This window comes from Cynocephalus volans, chromosome 2 (assembly GCF_027409185.1).
Source record: "Cynocephalus volans isolate mCynVol1 chromosome 2, mCynVol1.pri, whole genome shotgun sequence".
NCBI lineage: Eukaryota > Metazoa > Chordata > Mammalia > Dermoptera > Cynocephalidae > Cynocephalus > Cynocephalus volans.
The window spans coordinates 209,589,446-209,607,397 of NC_084461.1; the positions used below are offsets into that span (position 1 = coordinate 209,589,446).

Genomic DNA, 17,952 nt, shown 5'->3' on the forward strand with positions numbered 1-17,952 from the left:
AGTAACTGGCTGCTGTTCTGAGGAAGACAAGGTCCTCAGAGCAGAGGAAGTCAAAAGAAAATGTTAGGGAACAAGATGTGTAAATGGCATCAGGAACTAGGGCTGGTGAGTAGTGCCTGGCACAGGATTCACTGTTGACGGTTTTTAGTGAGATGCAGGGGAACAGCCTGGAAGCAAGCAGCAAAGAGGCTGGCCCCCATGGGGTGCAGGCATGGGAGATGACAGCCAGGGCCTGAGAGGTGCCAGAATGCAGGGTCATGCAGGACCAGGCAGGTGGGTGCTCTGCAGTGGCCTGTTGCTGCTGATGTGATCGGAAAGATGCTTACCTCTTTAGCAAACAGAAAAATACCTCTGCTATCTAGAGCTTAAAACCAACTCTGGAGAAACCTTCCCATTCGGGAATGTCTCAGCTCCCTGATCATCTGTAGGTTGGAGACCGCTGTTATGAAGAGGGAAAGTACGAGGCTGCCAAGCTGCTGTATAGCAGCGTCTCTAACTTCGCCCGCCTGGCTTCTACTTTGGTCCACCTTGGGGAGTATCAGGCAGCAGTGGACAGCAGCCGCAAGGCCAGCAGCACCCGGACCTGGAAGGAGGTAAGCCACGGGGAGTCTACAGAATAGTTCTGGTCTCACAAGTCTTCTCTCCTTTCCTGCTTGTTATTCCCCACACTCTTCTTTCAAATGCAATGAGTCTGAGTGATGACCTCTTGTACAGGCAAGTTTCCGAATCCTCTGGGATGGCTCAGAGAACCTCAGAAGCTAGCATTGTGGTTGGAAGCAAAGGCCCCAGAGAACCCTATGTCGGACCATTCAGCTCCCAGAAGTTGTCTTAATAGCATGGAATTATCAGTATTATAAGTAAAGTATTATCATAACTTTTTTTCATTTGTCCGAAGTTTTTTTATTATTATATAATTCTTAATTATAATAACATCATGTAACCTATGGCAACCTGATATGTGAAATCTTCATTGTTCAAAATTGATAAATCAAAAATTGATAAATCAAGGAAGGAATCATGCCTGAAGATCTTTAATTATAGCATTCAATTCAATTCAATTTTTTGCTTTATCAAGCCTGAAATTGTTAAATTATTTTATCAAACCAGTGAATGGAAATTTTCTACATTCTATTAGAACAGTTCGATGTTGGGTATCAGTGGGAAAATGGGCCCATTATGTGAGATTTCGCTTTATAGCCATAAACAACCAAAAGGATATGTATCGAAAGAAATTTATTAAAGGAATTGGCTTATGTAATTATGGAGGTGGAGAAGTCCCAAGACCTACAGTCAGCAAACTGGAGACTAAGGAGAACTGATGATGTAGTTCGAGACTGAGTACTCAGCAAGAAAAAAGAAGGAAGTTCTGCCATTTGCAGCAGCATAGATGAGCTTGGTGAAAATTATGTTAAGTGAAACAAGCCAAGCACAGAAAGAGAAATACCACGTGTCCTTCTCATAAGTAGAAGCAAATACATGAATAAATATCCTCACTCATAAATGGGAGCTAAAAAATGAATGAATGAATGAGTCAAACAACAATCACAATAATATGTTGAACTATCATAACACTTTATAAAATCATATCACCTTATTAGTAGCGTAGTCAGTGTAAATTGACATTATTTGTCTTTTGTGGCAAATTGGTAGGACCGGGCATAATCATCTTTAACTGGAAAAAAATTTGTAAAGAGATGTGCAGAAGCTTAGCTTTTAGCTTCAGTTTAGCTCCAATGAATTTCCGAAGCATTGTTTAATGAAAGACTAAAATCAGTCTAAATGTCTAATATAAATGCTATGGCATTGCAGCTCTACCCTGCTGTTCAAATATCATATGCATTGCAACTCTACCCTGCTGTTCAAAATGAACAGGCAGGGCGGATTAGCTCAGTTGGTTAGAGCATGGTGCTGGTAACACCAAGGTCAAGGGTTTGGATCCTCAAACCAGCCAGCCACCAAAAAAAATGAACAAGAAAAGGTGTTTTCAATATTATGAAATATGTTGACAGCAGAATACATAATGTAATTCTGTTGTGTGTGTAAGAGATTTGGCAGGGTACTTGTGTACACACAGAAAATAGTGGACCAAAGATTATGTCTTAAGTTAATTACTACTGGATTATGTGATTATTTTTGTTTGTCTGCATTTTCTGTTTTATATACCCTGAGAACATGTGCTGTATATAGAACATGGGGAAATAGGGAAACTACACACAAACCCAGCTTGCTTTGTGGTGCAGAGAGGACCCTTCTGCACAGGGGAGTTCTTCACTTCTTAACACTTCTTTTCATTAAGTACACATACAGTACAATATATGAAACAAAAGTACAGTTTAAGAAATAATCATTAAAGCAAGCTCCTCCTGGGTAAATAGCACCCAGATAAAATACCTTCTCATTACAAGTATTCTTGAGCTTTGTTAAGCCCTTTTCAAACTCCAAAGCTGAATGCAGCATGCCTTCTGTCACCTAAACAAACCTCTGCATCTCAGGACTTAAGACATAACACATGAGCTCGTTCTCTCCTTTGTCTCAAACACGCCCTTGGCCTGCAGATTATAAATGTCATTATTTTTTCTCCCAGTTTCATGCAGTTTATCTTACAGTTATCGACGTTCAGAATCCAACTTTAAAAGCCTGTTTCCTGGTATTTCTGCATTTTCAGCTGCATCCTTGCAAGCCAGCTGCTGTGGTGCCATGTCCATCTTGGGGACACTCACTCTCTCTAATCCTCCTTCCCCTAGGTGTGCTTTGCCTGTGTGGACGGGCAGGAGTTCCGCCTTGCACAGCTGTGCGGTCTTCACATCGTCATTCATGCTGATGAGCTGGAGGAGCTAATACGATATTACCAGGTACTCATCTCTGGCCAGAGACGATCTCTGCAAATAGTATGTGATGATCACAGTGTCACATGTACAGATGAGCATGTACAAAGCATTGTCTCTGTGGGGAATTCTTTCATGTGCTAGACAGTTTGTAAATTAAATTCAAATTGGTTTCTTAGCTATCCTGGACCTCATGGCTGGCTGATATTTTGTGATTTTAGAAGTTCTCTCCCTTCTCTTGTGTCATTGGGCCTTCAGAAGCCCAGTTAATGGCTTGCAAAACAGGACAACTCTTGTGTAACTTGCTGAGAATTCTGGGCTGTGGTCCACACCCTAGTTCCCCACAGTGTGCGACCCACAGGGGGTATGTTAATCAAATGCCTTAGGGACAGAGTATGTGTAAGAGAAGAAACCCTTTAAAAGGGTGGGGCACTGTGTGTTCACATCGTAGTTTGGCTTGGCTGTTAAGTGGTTGATAGACAGTCATCTGCATGTTTAGGGACCTGGGCCTCCACCCGGGAGTCCTGGAGCTGTATGTCACACCACATGTGGTTAGTCAAGGCAGATTAAAGATTTGGCTTAGCAATGTTACTGTTCCCATGGAACTCGAGCCCCAGCCCCACCTCACTGAGTGAGAAGTAGCCTGGAGGGGCTCTGGCCAGCTTGGGGGACCAGCAGTGTCCGAATACAGTATCCAGCCAAGCTTGATGACCCTTCAGTGAGAAATGCTTTCCTGCTCAACTGAAGCCTGGGAAGTGAACTATGAAGCAAGCAGGAAGAGTAATGAAGTGGCCTAGAGGCTGGTAAATGGGATGATTCATTTATTCAGGAAATACGTGAGCACCTATTGTGTACTAGACATATTCTAGATAATTGTATCAATGAACAAAACAGACAAACCTCTGTTCAGTTGAATTTGCATTCAGTGAGATTGACTAACAAGCAACAAACCTAACAAATAGTTACATAGTGTGTTTGAAGGTGAGGAATTATAGGGGGAAAGGAAGCAGGCTTGGGGGGATGGGAGTGCCTGGGTAGAGTTTCTAAAGGGGCTGGCAAGGTAGCATTCATCTAGAGGGTAACATTTCAGCAAAGACCTGAAGAAATTGAGGAATTTGGCCATGGAGACATTTGAGGGAAGGGTCAACATCCAGGGCCAAGTCCTGAGGGAGGAGCATGCCCATATATTCAAGGAAGGGGCCCATGAGGCTGGAGCCAGAGAATAGTGGGGAGAGTAAAGGAGGGCCAGGTCACAAGCCATTAGGAAGGACTTGGGTTGTACGTGGAGTGGAGTGCAGGGCTGTGGAGGGAAAGGGGACCCTTCTGGGTCATATGCTGATGACAGACAGTTTGGGGCATTGTGGGCAGGTGGAGGGGCAGGGCAGGAGCTGGGAGAGCATCTGGAGTCTGTTGCATTCATCTAGGTGAGCAGGGATGGTAGCTGTGACCAGGATGGTGGCAAGATGGGTGAGACAGGATAAGGTGATTGGGTTTGGGGTATGTGTTTTGGATGTGCAACAAACTTGATATGCTAATGGGCTGGATGTGGAGTGAGAGAAAGAGTCAAGGATGACTTCATTTATTTTTGGCTTGAACAAGTAGAAATACAGAAGTATCATTAGTGGGCGTGAGGAAGACTGAAGGTGGGGACTGCGTGGAAGGGAAGGACAGGAATGACGTTTTGGATGCACTGAGTTTGAGCTGCCGATTGGATATTCAAGTGGAAGTATCAGGTAGGCTGTTGGAAATAGGGTCTGGTGTTCCACAAAGGAACCCAGCTGAAGAAACACAATGGGAGTTGTTGACATAAAGATGGTATATAAAAACATGGGGTTGAATGAGATCCCCTGGAGGTGAACGTCAGTAGAGAAGAGACCAGACTCTGGGCCCTGGAGCTGCCGACACAGTGCGGTAAGGAGGAGAGAAAAATCAACCAGTGAAGTGAGAAGAAAAACCAGAGAGCACGATGTCTCCCAGCTGTGCCAGGAGGAGGGAGCAGACAGCAAGAGTGTTGGGTCCTGCTGCGGGGCAGATGACAGGAAGGGAGAGCTGAGAGAGGAGGTCGCTGGTAGCCTTGAGTCATGGGGATAAGACAGCCGACTGGGTGGGCCAGAGAGAATGAGGAGAGGAAAGTAAACAATTCTTTTGAGGAGTTTTTGCTGCAAAGGGGAGTAGAAAAACGAATGGTAGCTGGCAGGGGACATAGGGTCAAGAGAGGATGTTTTAGGACAGGGGAATTAGACGGTTTGCTGAAGGCCAGCTGTGGAGAGGAAAGTTTTGCAGAAAAGAAAGGAGTCACTGCAGCAGTGGCCTCGGTATGTGAGCGGGAGGTACAGGTTGAGTGGGTTCCAACAGTTTGTAGACTGTGTGTGCAGATGCTGCAGGCAGGCAGGCATGGGACCAGGAGGCAAGGCTAGCCTGAGAGTGAGGGGGATGGAGGCATCCTTCTTTGGGGGAGGAGAGGTATGAGGTGGTCCTCTAGGATAAGCCCTCTCCAGGGCTGTAGTCATTAATATGAAGGGAGAGTGTTCACGTGGTGGTGGGTGTTTCTCCAGGGTTCCAGCATGCTGAGCAGGCCCCCGGTGGGCTGAATGCAAAGGGCTGGACCTCATGGGGATAGTGAGATGGCATCCTGAGTGCATTTGAAGGCTTATTAGAGTCAAGCTCCCAGGAGTGAGCTGTGGAGGCAGAGATTAAAATTAATGATCCTCACACCTTATTACCCCCATTTCCTGTTTAATTTTTTTGGGAACTTCCCAAAGAGTGGCAGTTGTCAAATGATCCAACACGTTGCTCACTACAGTGGTGTATAGTTTGTAACACGGTACGTGCATGCATCGTTTTCACACTTACCTCCTCAACATCAATCGAATTGCTGCAGAGTCCTTCTGGGAGGGGCTCTGGCTGGAGGCAGGCTGCGGGAGAGCATGCAGTTCTTCTGCCTCACCTGTGGCTATTGTTTTGGCAGGATCGGGGCTACTTTGAGGAACTGATCTCCCTGCTGGAGGCGGCCCTGGGCCTGGAGCGAGCCCACATGGGCATGTTCACAGAGTTGGCCATCCTCTACTCCAAGTTCAAGCCACAGAGGATGCCGGAGCACCTGGAGCTCTTTTGGTCCCGTGTCAACATCCCGAAGGTACCCATACCCTCCTCCAGGTCCTGGCTGCCACGTCCACACATGGCACAAATCTACCTCCAGCCTGTGCCCTTCCCATTCAGGTGCTCAGAGCTGCGGAGCAGGCACATCTCTGGGTGGAGCTGGTGTTCCTCTATGAGAAGTACGAGGAGTATGACAATGCCGTCCTAACCATGATGAGTCACCCTACTGAGGCGTGGAGAGAAGGTCAGTTCAAGGACATCATTACCAAGGTAAGAGGGACACAGAGCACCCCTCCTGCCTCTACCAGGCCCTATTCTGGGAGCAGGGACACAGCAAAGCGGGTGAGGGTGCAGTGAGTGCCAGCGTGTGCCCCCATGCATGTCTCATGTGAGTTGCCACCCTTCAGGCAGGTGGGGGTGATGCTCTCTACACAGAGGGAACTGACATTTAGGAAGAGGAGATGACTGGTGTAGGGCCACACAGCAGGGCTGCGAGCAGGGTCAGGCCCCTCCCACCACGCCATGCCCTCTCATGACCAGACTTCCCTTTGCTCTTCCTTCTACCCTGTAGGCTCAGGGCTCCCAGCCCCACACACTGTCCCCATTTCCTGTTGCATTTTTTTTTTCATGTGTTTTCACCTTCTGGAATTTTTTTTCTTCATGTCTCTCCCACGCAAAACTGCCAGCCCTAGAGGAGTGCAGGCACCTGATAGAGGCACTGTAAATCCCGTAGTAGAGGGATGAGGCCGGGGCTGCCCAGCCTCAGGTCTTCACCTGACCTGGGAGCAGCTGTTCCTTCTGCAGACTTGTTGGGCTAAACCAGTACCCCCCACTCTACCAGCAGCCAAGCTGTGGGTGGTGTCAGTGTGAGTGTGGACACCAAGCCAGCCTTTGTCATTTTGCATTTCTGGTCTTTGCGCGGATCCAACCTCCTCCTCTGTTCAGCTCTGCATGCGAGTTAAAAGGTGAAAGGGATGAAGTGCTCTGTCATTACTCCCAGTCCTTTTACATTGAGTGTCCTCATTTTGTCCCTGTGTCCTTGGGTATGTCTCTCCCCTCTGCTCTCTGCCAGTGAAAGCTAGCATCCTAGCTGCGTTTCAGTCCTACCACTCTCGAGTCAAGAGCCGGGGCTGGCACAGCATCCCCTCGCAGCAGGGAGGTGTTGTCTCTCTCTTGCACCTTCTTTTCCACATGCAGCCATTGAGGTGGGCGTGGACAATGGGTGGGCTGCCAAGCGAGGTCTTCAGCTTTTCCCCTTCTTGGAAATAGTCATCCTCAAGGTCACACATGCAGCCACACATAATGAGCCTCCTGGTGAAGGACATCCATGTTATTCAGTGTTGTGGCATGTAAATTCAGTAGCCCCTAATGGGGGTCTCACCCTGAGCGGGTTCTGTAGGCTGCTGGGCTGCTGGTGGGAGCATGGGCAGATCACACTTTACCCTGGCCCAGCACACCTGGCCAGTTCCATGTAGATAGGTCCACATGTTGGAAAATCCATACTTGATCAGTGCCATGTATACTTTCTTCACATTTTAACTTCTCTGATACCAGAGTGTACCTTAAAATTGACATGCCATGGTTGAAATGGCAGAGCCTTTTATTTCTTAGTGGTACATAATATGACAGAGCAGGACAGCTGAGACTTGTCCTGGGAGAGCAGCATCTCTGTCTGCCGCCTGCAGGGCTGACAGCCAAGTCCTCTTCTTCATGTGATGCATGATGCTTCTGCCACACTCTGCTGTGGAGGGGGAGGGGAGAGACACCATCCCCAGTCTCAGCAGGAGAATACTAGCTGGTATGGTGGCCCAGGCAACAAGGCGACATTGAGTCTGTGTTCTAGGCACACAAAAGGAGGTGCTTTGGAATCCACTTGGCCCCCAAGCTGGGCAGTGGCAGGCCAAGCAGGGGCCTTGCTGACACAGACTGGGCTTGGCATCCTGGCTCAATCATTTGCTGTCTCTGTCACTGTGGACTAGGGTGTCATTACTGTGAACCTCAGTTATCCTGTTGATGAAACAGACATGTTTCCTCCTTGCCAAGTGGTTGATGGCAGGTGCCTCGCATACAGTAGGTGCTTTTCAAAGGTAGCGTGAGGCCATCATTAGGAGCCAGAGAGTCCTGAGCTCAGAGCACACCCTGGTCACCCTGTGGTTCATGCCCTTCTGGAAGGCAGGGACCACCTTGCTCCTTGGACATCAGTGCTACAGTCAGCAGGCCACCGAATGACATCACCCAGCAAGAGAATGGCAACAGACCAGTGGGAACGTGCCAGAGGACACAGCAGCCTGAGGACAGGCCTTCTCATCTGCCATCAGAACCTGCTCGGCCTGGGCTGGCTGCTGAGGTTCACACTGGGGATGTAATGGGATGTGCTACTGAGTTGCTTATGGCTCAGGTTGACCTTCCCAGGGGCCTGAGGAAATCTTGCTTGGATATAAACATGGTTTTTTGTTTGTTTGTTTGTTTTTTTAAAGATGACCAGTACGGGGATCTTAATCCTTGACTTGGTGTCCCTGTGGCCTTGGTGTTATCAGCACCACATTCTCCCAAGTGAGCCATGGGCCAGCCCTAGAAACATATTTTGATGTTTGATTTTGGTGATTTCATTTATGCAGCTTATTACACCCTGTTCCTTCACTCAGCGGATATTGGGTGAGCATTGACCCTGTGTCAGATATATGGTGTAATTGCTTGGGTGAGGCAGGAAACAAAGCCCTGGCTCTCAAGAGAGATGTGCAGTATGTCAGACAAAAGTACTGCAAGGTGGGCAGGGACCAGTCAGTCTCCTGGGGCTGGCTACGACAGGCCTCAAGGACTAACCCCGGCTTCCCCACCATCCCCGCTGCTGCCCAGGTTGCCAACGTTGAACTCTGTTACAAAGCCCTGCAGTTCTATTTGGATTACAAGCCTCTGCTCATCAATGACCTGCTGCTGGTGCTGTCACCCCGGCTGGACCACACCCGGACGGTCTGTTTCTTTTCAAAGGTGAGTCAGCAGAGAACCCATGTCAGAGAAGAGTGTGTTGGGCCAGTTCTGCCAAGGTCATCTGAATGGTAGCACCTTTATAAACAGTTTTGGAAATTGATCCCTGGGCATTTTCAAGATTTAATTCATCCAATTGCTGTAGGTTTCAGATAGAAGTTTGTGTTCAGGCCAGAACATCCACAGGTGAAATTGGCATCAACTGAATGGCTCAGACAGTCCTCCTTGTGGGAGTGCGTGAAGGTCTCTTGTTTCCAGGTGGCCAGAAGGTGCCCTGGAACTGGCCCATCTAGAGAACAGCACCCATGCCCACCCATACCTTTCATCTGTGTCACAGGGTGCCCCTGCCCAGACTCCTTGTGACCAGCTTTGCTGAGTGCCTTGACCATTTCCCCTATCTCATCAGGTAGGCCAGCTGCCCCTTGTGAAGCCGTACCTGCAGTCAGTCCAGAGCCACAACAACAAGAGTGTGAACGAGGCACTCAATCACCTGCTGACAGAAGAGGAGGATTATCAAGTGAGTTTGGAAGAGGGAGCCTCTCAAGGCGGCCAGGGTGGCCTCTTCCCCACCATGGGACAGTCTGTCCTTGCAGCAGGCTGCCCTTGCACAGGAGGGTGTGCAGGTCCCACAGGGCCCCAGAGGATACATGGGCAGGGGCATTTCTGAGACTGGTGGTAGCAACCACCACCAAGTAATTCTGGGTGCCTGCACATGGCCAACACATGTCATGGTGTCTCCTCCCTCACAGAAAGTCTATCTTCCTAGGGCTTGAGGGCATCTATTGATGCCTATGACAACTTTGACAACATCAACCTGGCTCAGCGGCTGGAGAAGCACCCACTGATCGAATTCCGGCGCATTGCGGCTTATCTGTACAAGGGCAACAAACGGTGGACCCAGAGCGTGGACTTGTGCAAGAAGGACCGTCTTTATAAGGTCAGTGGCCCTGTGCCCCCTTTTTCTTCCACCCTGCAACTTTGGTGTACTTCCTGATGCTTTGGGGGGCAGGGGATGGGGTTCACACCTTTTCTCTCTTCTTCCTGAGACTGGCTGTAAGCTTCACCAGGAGATCCTCTTGGGAGTGGGGGACTGATGTTAAGGGGGGGACCATTTTTAGAACATGGGATGAGAGTTGGGAGTGATCTAGAGCCTCTTAAAAATTATTTGTATTGAAAGACTCTTACAGAGTCTTCCAGAGTTGATTATTTTCCCAGCAGGTACGTGTGAGTTTCGCTCTACCTAAACGTAGTGTGGCAGGGTTCACTTCTTGGCACCTGCTTCACTTCCTATCAAGATTTAAAAACCTAAATTAAAGTAATGTCCAGAATATTTGTTTCTGCTAACGAGAGGTGGCTTAGCATGGCTCTCAGACCCCGATCCAGGTATCTGCCAGTCAGGTCGGGCTGCCTGGAGGGATCGCCATCCTCTGCTTGGCCTTAGCGTCTCCCCACTGGGGTAAAGTGGAGTTGCCCAAGAGGGCCGTGCCATAATATGTATGTGGCCAAGCTAATTCCTAAGGAGTCCATGTGCCAGGAGACCCTGTAAGCCCCCCAAGCAGGTTGTAAGCTTGATCTGAGGGTGTTTCTACTGTCCTTGAGCATTCCTGAGTAGCTGCCCAGGACACACGGACAGCTTCTGCTACCCACCTAGCACAGGGGCCTCGCTCTCATGGCACCTGGGCTGTAGTTTTTGGCTTAGACTCCATTGAGGCCTGTGACTCATGATGTCATGGTCAAATAGAGCTTCACCCCAAGTTGTCACTGTCAGTGTTTTGGACTGTCCCGTGACATCTCCTAGCCTTTAGTGACAGAGCTCCTTGTTCTTTCTGGGGTGTCAACAGGGGCCTTGCAGAGGGAAGTGAGAGGAAGCGCTGTTGAAGCTCGGAGATTGCACATAGTGCCTATGAGCTGGCTGCTGGGAGGTGGCAGTGGGACTCAGACACACCAAAAGGGAGGCTGTCCCCTGCCTGACCAGTCACAGCCACTCAGGCCATCATGATTGAGCGGTGATGTAAGTGCTGCTTAAGGGCCAGCTGGTGTCTTCCAGCCAGCGACCCCACTCAGAGCCATGTGGCCAAGAAGAGAGAACAGAGGATAAGGCACAGGTAGAAGTGGCTGAGCAAGCTTCCCCAGTTGGGGGTGTGGTGCGTAGAGGTAGAGACCAGGGATGGTGCTCAGGAGTCCCCGATGCCCAGATGGTCCCCACAAATGTCAGCACTGCCACCTGTGCTAGAGAGGCCTGTCCTGGAGCCAGAGCTGAAGCTGGGAGGCCTCCTGGAAGAGCGTGGCCAGGACACAGTGTGCGTGCCCAGTCAGAGAGCAACAGGAGAAAGTATTTCCAGATGACAGAAGCAATGTAGATAAAAGCATTGTGGACAGTGGCAGCCATGAGGACTGGGCAGTGGTCTGCTTGGCCATTGTGAGACATGAGACAGCCAGGATGAGAAGCAGGGGGAACACGGGCCCCTCTATGCCACAAGTGAAGAACCGGAGCCTATGGAAGTGACAGAGCAGGCGTGGGCTGGGAGAAGAGGTACACGGGGACCCTGTGAGTGGTAGTGAGCACCCCTGAGAGTGGTGCAGGCTGGGGGTGGTGAGGGGAAGAGAAAATGTGGGGGGGTGTCTCAGACCCAAGGGAGTTCCAGTCTACAGGGTAGGGCTGACTGAGAGCTTCCCTTGGGCTCCTTCTACCTGAGAGTTCTCTAGGGATCTGCCACTGGGCCCTGAACTCATAGTCTGGAGCACAAGAGTTCTGAAAATGTCTGCTTTCGGGTGATGGCAGGTGATTTGGGAGATAGTCCCCAAGGCCCATGGAGAAGGGAAGACAGAGTCAGCAGCCTAGAGCTTTCACTTGAGTCTCAGCTGACCAAAAAAAAAAAAACAAAAAAAGAGTCCTGGTGCTTTAGTAGGAACAGTGTTGGGGACGAAGCAGGACTCAGCAAACTGAGCAGCTAGCAGGTGGGAGAGAATTCCTCAGGAGGAAAGTCAAGAGGGACATGTGGAGCTGGCTCTGTGGGCACTGGGTCCACACGCATCTGGAACCTGAGTGCACTCAGTAGTCTCCAGGCTTGTGCTGGAGGTGACAGTGGTCACGTGGAGCAAAGACAGTGATGGTGGCCGACAGCACCTCTGTTCCGGCACTCTCCATGGGTTGTCCTTGGAGAGCACAGGTCCTGGTCAGTGGGAAACCAGATTGGGTTTGAGTGACTTTGGGCAAGGGACTTCATCTCTGGTCAAATATGGTAACCCCTGCTGTGAAGGGCTGGGCTGGAGTCAAGGTGCCCAGCTGTTGGTACGTGGCTAGGAAATAGAGGGTGGCTCTAGAAAGTGTGAGTTTCCTAACGACCAGTCACCATGCAGTGTCATTTTAGTTTTTTTTTTTTTTTTTTTTTTTTCCCTTGACCTAGGTTTTACCCACACTGTGCTCTAACCAACTGAGCTACCTGGCCAGTCAATTCATTTTATAAATGTTGTCATTTTAGATAAATTTACGAGTATGAAAATGGCAAGTATGGGTTTTGAGGGACTTGAAGAAAAAGCATATTGTTATTTCTTGAGCACTAGCTGAGCCCCTCATAGCTGCTCCATGCTGAGTGGGACTCTGGAAGGAAGTGCCAGCTGTTGGCCTGAGCATGCTGACACTGCAGTACCTCCCCCTTGAGTGCCCACCCAGAGCAGCCCATGTACTCCCTCTGCATGTGGGTCATGCCCTGAGCCTGGGGCCCATCTTCCATGGCTCCTGCACCTGTGTGTGCCATGTCTAGGCAGTTCAACTAGATCTGACAGGGTCACACTCATTCCCCCCGAGGCCCCTAGAAGTGGTGCCTCCATCTGACCAAGGGCAGCAAGGCCCAGGGAATGGCTCAGCTGTGTGTCCAGACTCACTCCGCAGCGAGGGGAGGGCCGTCATGGAACTGGCATTACTCCCTACCCTGCTGGCTCAGCAGCCTGCAGGGCCTGAGCTGTGCACTTGCCTTGGCTGCAGGACGCCATGCAACATACTGCAGAGTCACGGGATGCCGAGCTGGCCGAGAAGTTGCTGCAGTGGTTTGTGGAGGAAGGCAAGCAGGAGTGCTTTGCGGCCTCTCTCTTCACCTGCTACGACCTGCTTCACCCCGATGTGGTGCTCGAACTGGCCTGGAGACACAATCTTGTGGACTTTGCCATGCCCTACTTCATCCAGGTGATGAGGGAGTACCTTAGCAAGGTAAGTGCTGGCCACGCTGTGGCTCCCTGGCCATTGTGTGACGTGACCTATTCCTGGTGGTGACTTTGGCCCCAGGCCTGCAGAGGCCTGTGTGGTGGGCCTGTTTGAAGCCAGCCCAGATTGCTCAACCAACCCTAGCTTGCCTTTGGGAATGGCCTCTTCCCTTCATGCTCAAGTGGTTTTCTGCACAGCATTAACCTCCTCTAGAGAATCTCCATGGGGGGCATTAGGTAGAACAAAGCATTTCCCACTTGCGGCAGATCCTGCCTGGGATCTGAGGCAGCGTGCACACTGCCAGGGAGCACGGCAGGTGTCCTTGCCCACAGCCCTAGGCTTTGTCAGGGTGACAGGGAGGCACCAGCTGGCAGTACTGGCTCCCCTGTAGAGCCTCCAGTGCACAGCCCATTGGGCTCTGTGTGGGCGGGGCTGTCTCACCTCAGAGAGCCTCTGGTGAAATCTGGAGGTGCAGCCATTGGCAGACCCTCTGGTGGTAACCCCGTTTTGCTGAGCATTTAGTAGAGATGTTAACACATGTATTGAATCCTTCCAACAGCAACAGAGGGGATGACTTTACCAACCTTGTTGAGGTGACAGTGTCTGATTTTAAAACTCTCCCTGGGTTTCAAAGCCCTCGGGTCCCTGTCTGGGACCTAGCTTTAGCCACTGTCCAGACGTCTGTGTCATCTGGCCTAGTTTGTTGTTTCTGTTACTGTGGAAAAACTGCCTATTAGCAGTGCATACTTGCCCATCCAACCATACACCTGCCCTACGTCAAGCCAGATAGAGACCCCAAAGACACTCGTGCTGAGGCTTCTTTCAGTGGTGTCAGGGGAGGAAGGGACCTCTGGGTTAGTGAAGAGTAGCAAAGAAACGGGGCAGGGGAGAGGGCTGGGGCTGCCAGCTTTGGCCTGGAAGGGCTTGTAGGAAGGGCTCCTACAGCCCTGGCGAGGGCCATCCCAGAAGCCATTCAAGGTCATCACCCTGCTGCAGGAGAGCACCAGGTCCCATCCATACAGCATGTCTGAGTATGAGGCTCCCTGAGTTCTCTCAAGGGGTAGGGGAAGGGGCAGCCCTGGCCACGTGGCCTGAGCTATGCAGGCTGCCAGGGGACACTGATTGGTTGGATTTATAAGGGTTGCTGGTTCCTCAACTGCAGTAGACAGCATTTCCCTCCAGGAGGTGTCTGTGCTATGTGGAGTTTGCCCTTGGACACTGCTCTGACCCAGAATGAGCTGCTTGTCCCATTGCTAATGCTAAAATGTCTCAACCTGAAAGCAGTTCATCTTTCCTGAGAACCTGCATGAAGGATGAATGTGGCTGGAATCTCTTTCTGGCAGTAGAGGCCTATGGGTTAACATAAGAGGAACTCAGGCCCACCCAGGCCTCAGAGAATATCACTGTTGCCGAGTTTGGATCCCCAAGGACTTTCAGGAGCACATTCCCTCTCTGTTGTGAATGATAGAGTTCGTTCTGGCATCCATTGTCACCTTGGTCAGCACTGTGGCTGCACAACTAACCCAGGGTTTTCGTTAGAGGACACTGTTCCTTGGCCTGGGTTTCCCAGACACTTCTCCTAGCCCTGGGAGGTAGTGACTGCCTCAGCGCCTGTCCCTGCTACTACCCACCTGTTTCTGCCAGAGCCAGACAAGGCACCTGTTGGTGGGGAGAGGGCTAGGGAGAGGAGAGTCCAGCAAGGGGTTTCCTGCTCAGTGGTGGGGTGTGGGCTTGTTCTCGGCTTGAGCTGGGGCCCAGCAGTGCTGTGAGGATGAGGGAGCTAGACAGGAAGGCATAGCTTCTTCCTGATTGGAGAACTGGCTCTGGGGTCCCCTGGCTCATCGGGGAAGCATGAGGGCTGTCATTCTGAGCCTCCCCCCCTCCCCAGTGCTCTTGCGGAGGTGGGAGGGTAGGCTAGCTCAGACCTGAGCCCTGAGCATCCACCATGCTAGCCGTGCTCTTCCTCCTCTCTCAGCCCTGGGCTGGAGCAGGCACGGGGGCTCATCATTGCTGCCTTTTTCTTACTCAAGGTCATCCTTGATGCACAGTTGCTGTTGCCCCCACCAGCACAGTGCTACCTGTCTCTGACAGCCCCCACCTCCCTCTGTCCCCTGCCCAGCTTGGGAACACTGCACAGGGGCAGCAACATGCAGGGAGCAGTGCCTGGTGAAGCCTTGAGAAAGAGCCAAGAGGCAGCTCGTCCTCAAAGGCCTCTCAGGTGGAGTGTCCCAGGTGTCAGGTGCCTGTCTCCTGAGGACCATGTGTTCTTTCTGCTGGGTAGGGATGGGCAGCTGGACTGGCTGGCTGGAGTTAGAAGCAGGCAGTGTCTCTTGCAGGTTGGTAACCAGCAGTGTCCAGAGGAGGATGGTGCCCACGTGAGTCAGGCTGCACTTGCCTCCTGCAGCCACTGGCCACTGCTACAGTGCACCTGGGGGCCAAATGCCCACTGGGAAGCTGCTGCACTGGAGCAGCAGCTGGGGGTTCACCAGGGCTCCTGCTGAGCCCAGGTACAGAGGCTTCATCTCATCCTGGCCTCACCGCATGTGAAACGTGCATCAGGGTATGGCATGGCCACTTGTTTCTGCCTCACAGGCACATCATCAGGCCACACCCAGAGGCCCTTGTGTCCTGGCCTCAGGCTCCCCATGCTCGTGTTCACCTAGAGGCCCAGACTGTGCTGTCAGGTGGGGGCTCATGTGCTCTAACCTCTTTTGCAGGTGGACAAACTGGATGCCTCAGAGACTCTGCGCAAGCAGGAGCATGTGGCAGAGCCTGCCCCTCTCCTATTTGGTAGGTGACACCTGTAGCTCCCAGACCCCTGGGGATTGGAGGGAGGTGATCCACACCACTCTTCCCTGGCTGGACTTGAGATTGGGATGGGAATGGAGGAGTGGGGGCCAAAAGGACCCCCGTGGCTGCTAGGTGTGGAGAAGGTTAGTGTACCCAGGAATGTTGGCATGGCCACTGTCCTCCCTGCTCTGAGGGCACCTGCCTTCTGATGAGGCATCTGCCCAGCTGTGAGCTGCTACTGTGTCCTTTCTTGCCTGGCCCCTGGGCAGCAAGGCTGTTGCTGGCTTGTGCTGGGAGGGGCTTTGCACTTGAGAGCCTTCCTGGGATGACCTGGCTGTCAAGCAGACTAGAGAGACTGTTGGGTCCTGGAGTGCACTGCGGGGCTAACACAGGCCTGAGGGTGTGGTGTGAGCACACAGCACACCAACTGGTCTCAAGTCTCCTGCTGAGTGTGTCCTCCCCAGGGTTGTTGTGCCCACCCACCATTAATGTCAATCTGGTTTTTTTAGATTTTGATGGGCATGAATGAGACCCAGCCAATTGAACTAAGTAAGTGTGTCCTGTTTGGGGACTCTCTTACCCTCTAGCCTGGCCACCCTTTCTGGCTAGCCCTACAACAGCAACACCACTCTCCTTGTCTCCAGATATCTGTTTCCCCAGTGCCTCAGCCTTCGGGTAGTCAAGGGTTGTCCTATAGACCCTACTCCTTGGGCCCCTGACTACTCAGGGGCAGCCAGGAGAGGACACCCATGGGCAGTGGGCATGCTGCTCACTCTGTGCTTCTTCCACAGGCCAGCAGCTGATGCTGACCTCAGGCCCTGCTGCCGGCACAGCCCCTGCCAGCTTCCCCTATGCATACACCACTGCTCCTGCCTTCACCCCACCTCCCGTGTACAGCTTCAGTGTGTAGTGGGTGCTCAGTCTTAACACCCACTCTACTGAGTTATTAACCTCCAAGGAGCGTGGCACTCCAGCAGCACAGAGGACCCTGACAGGAGGCAGGGATACCTGGCCGTTATTTATTTCTGCTGAAGCCCAATGATAGCAGCCTCTGAGCCATCCTGGAGCCTGGGGAAGGCAGGATAGAAACTGACTGCCCTAGAAGACCAGCTCCAGCCCCCAGCCAGCCTGGAGGTGGACCTCTGCATCTAGCCCTCTGGCTGGAGCCTGGCATTCCTAGGGAGATTCTTGTGTGCAAGGATTCCCTGGCGCTTGGGGGGAGGGGTACCCTCTCTTCACCTCACACTGCGCTGGCTACAGCTGCCCTCTCCAGGCCAGTTTGCAGACACAACAGGAATGCATATTGTATGGAGCTACCAGACCTCATAACATGGCTCTGAGCCTCCTACCGGTCATGAATATTAAAGTCGGTTTATCAAGGCAAAGTTTCTCTGCTTGGTGCTTGGTATGAGTAGGAGGGACAGGGTCCAATTTAATAGGCTCTGCAAGCCTTGCTGTGACCTCTTTGGGGGTGGGAGACCTGAGTCCGCACGGAGAAGCTGCCTAGAATACAGTTGGGTTGTATTGGGGTCTTCTCTCTCCCATGTTCGCTGCACGGAGCTCTAAATCCAGGAGAGGAGCAGGGTGGTAACCGCACAGCCCCAGGGGTTGTCCGAAGGCCAAACCCTCAGACAGCAGGGATGGGCTAGCCCCACGTGTCTTGGTCGAGGGGACTCTGCTCCTCTCGCCTCGCCTCCTCCGTGGCAGACGCACACTGTGAGGCCTATTCTTCCTGCGCCTAGTTCGGCTCCAGGCCCAGACGAGTTATACAAACTGCACCTTGACCTACAGCTCGCGAAGACTCCGCCCTCATCCCCCGCTGCTGTCGGTTTCCCGGGGACCTCGCATCAGCCATAGGCTGCGCTACGGTCCCCGCCCTGACGCTTGCCTCGTGCGCTCCATCCCGGCCTCAGTTTCCCAGCCGGCATGGGGAGGGCCGGGGGCGGGGCCCAGCTCAGACCACGTGGGGCGGAGCCCGGGAGCTGACGCGACAGCCCCGCCCCCGGGACCATAACCGGCCGCCGCTGCTGCTGCTGCTGCCGCCGCGGGCTG

General features: G+C 51.9%; 1 protein-coding gene across 5 annotated transcripts in view; it reads left to right on the top strand.

Moving 5' to 3' along the window:
- The window catches only part of CLTCL1 (clathrin heavy chain like 1), a 99,530-nt gene extending 82,245 nt beyond the window's left edge, over positions 1 to 17,285 (top strand). The window contains exons 23-33 of one of the 5 annotated variants that reach the window (XM_063088046.1): positions 429 to 593; positions 2,745 to 2,852; positions 5,794 to 5,961; positions 6,045 to 6,194; positions 8,781 to 8,912; positions 9,316 to 9,426; positions 9,676 to 9,846; positions 12,895 to 13,116; positions 15,828 to 15,900; positions 16,410 to 16,449; positions 16,692 to 16,782. In XM_063088046.1, coding sequence (XP_062944116.1) covers positions 429 to 593; positions 2,745 to 2,852; positions 5,794 to 5,961; positions 6,045 to 6,194; positions 8,781 to 8,912; positions 9,316 to 9,426; positions 9,676 to 9,846; positions 12,895 to 13,116; positions 15,828 to 15,900; positions 16,410 to 16,429 — 1,320 coding nt within the window. In that variant the 3' untranslated portion in view covers positions 16,430 to 16,449; positions 16,692 to 16,782. The other 4 variants (XM_063088045.1, XM_063088047.1, XM_063088049.1 and 1 more) reach the window with 4 other exon arrangements.
- Positions 17,286 to 17,952: the final 667 nt, after the last annotated feature.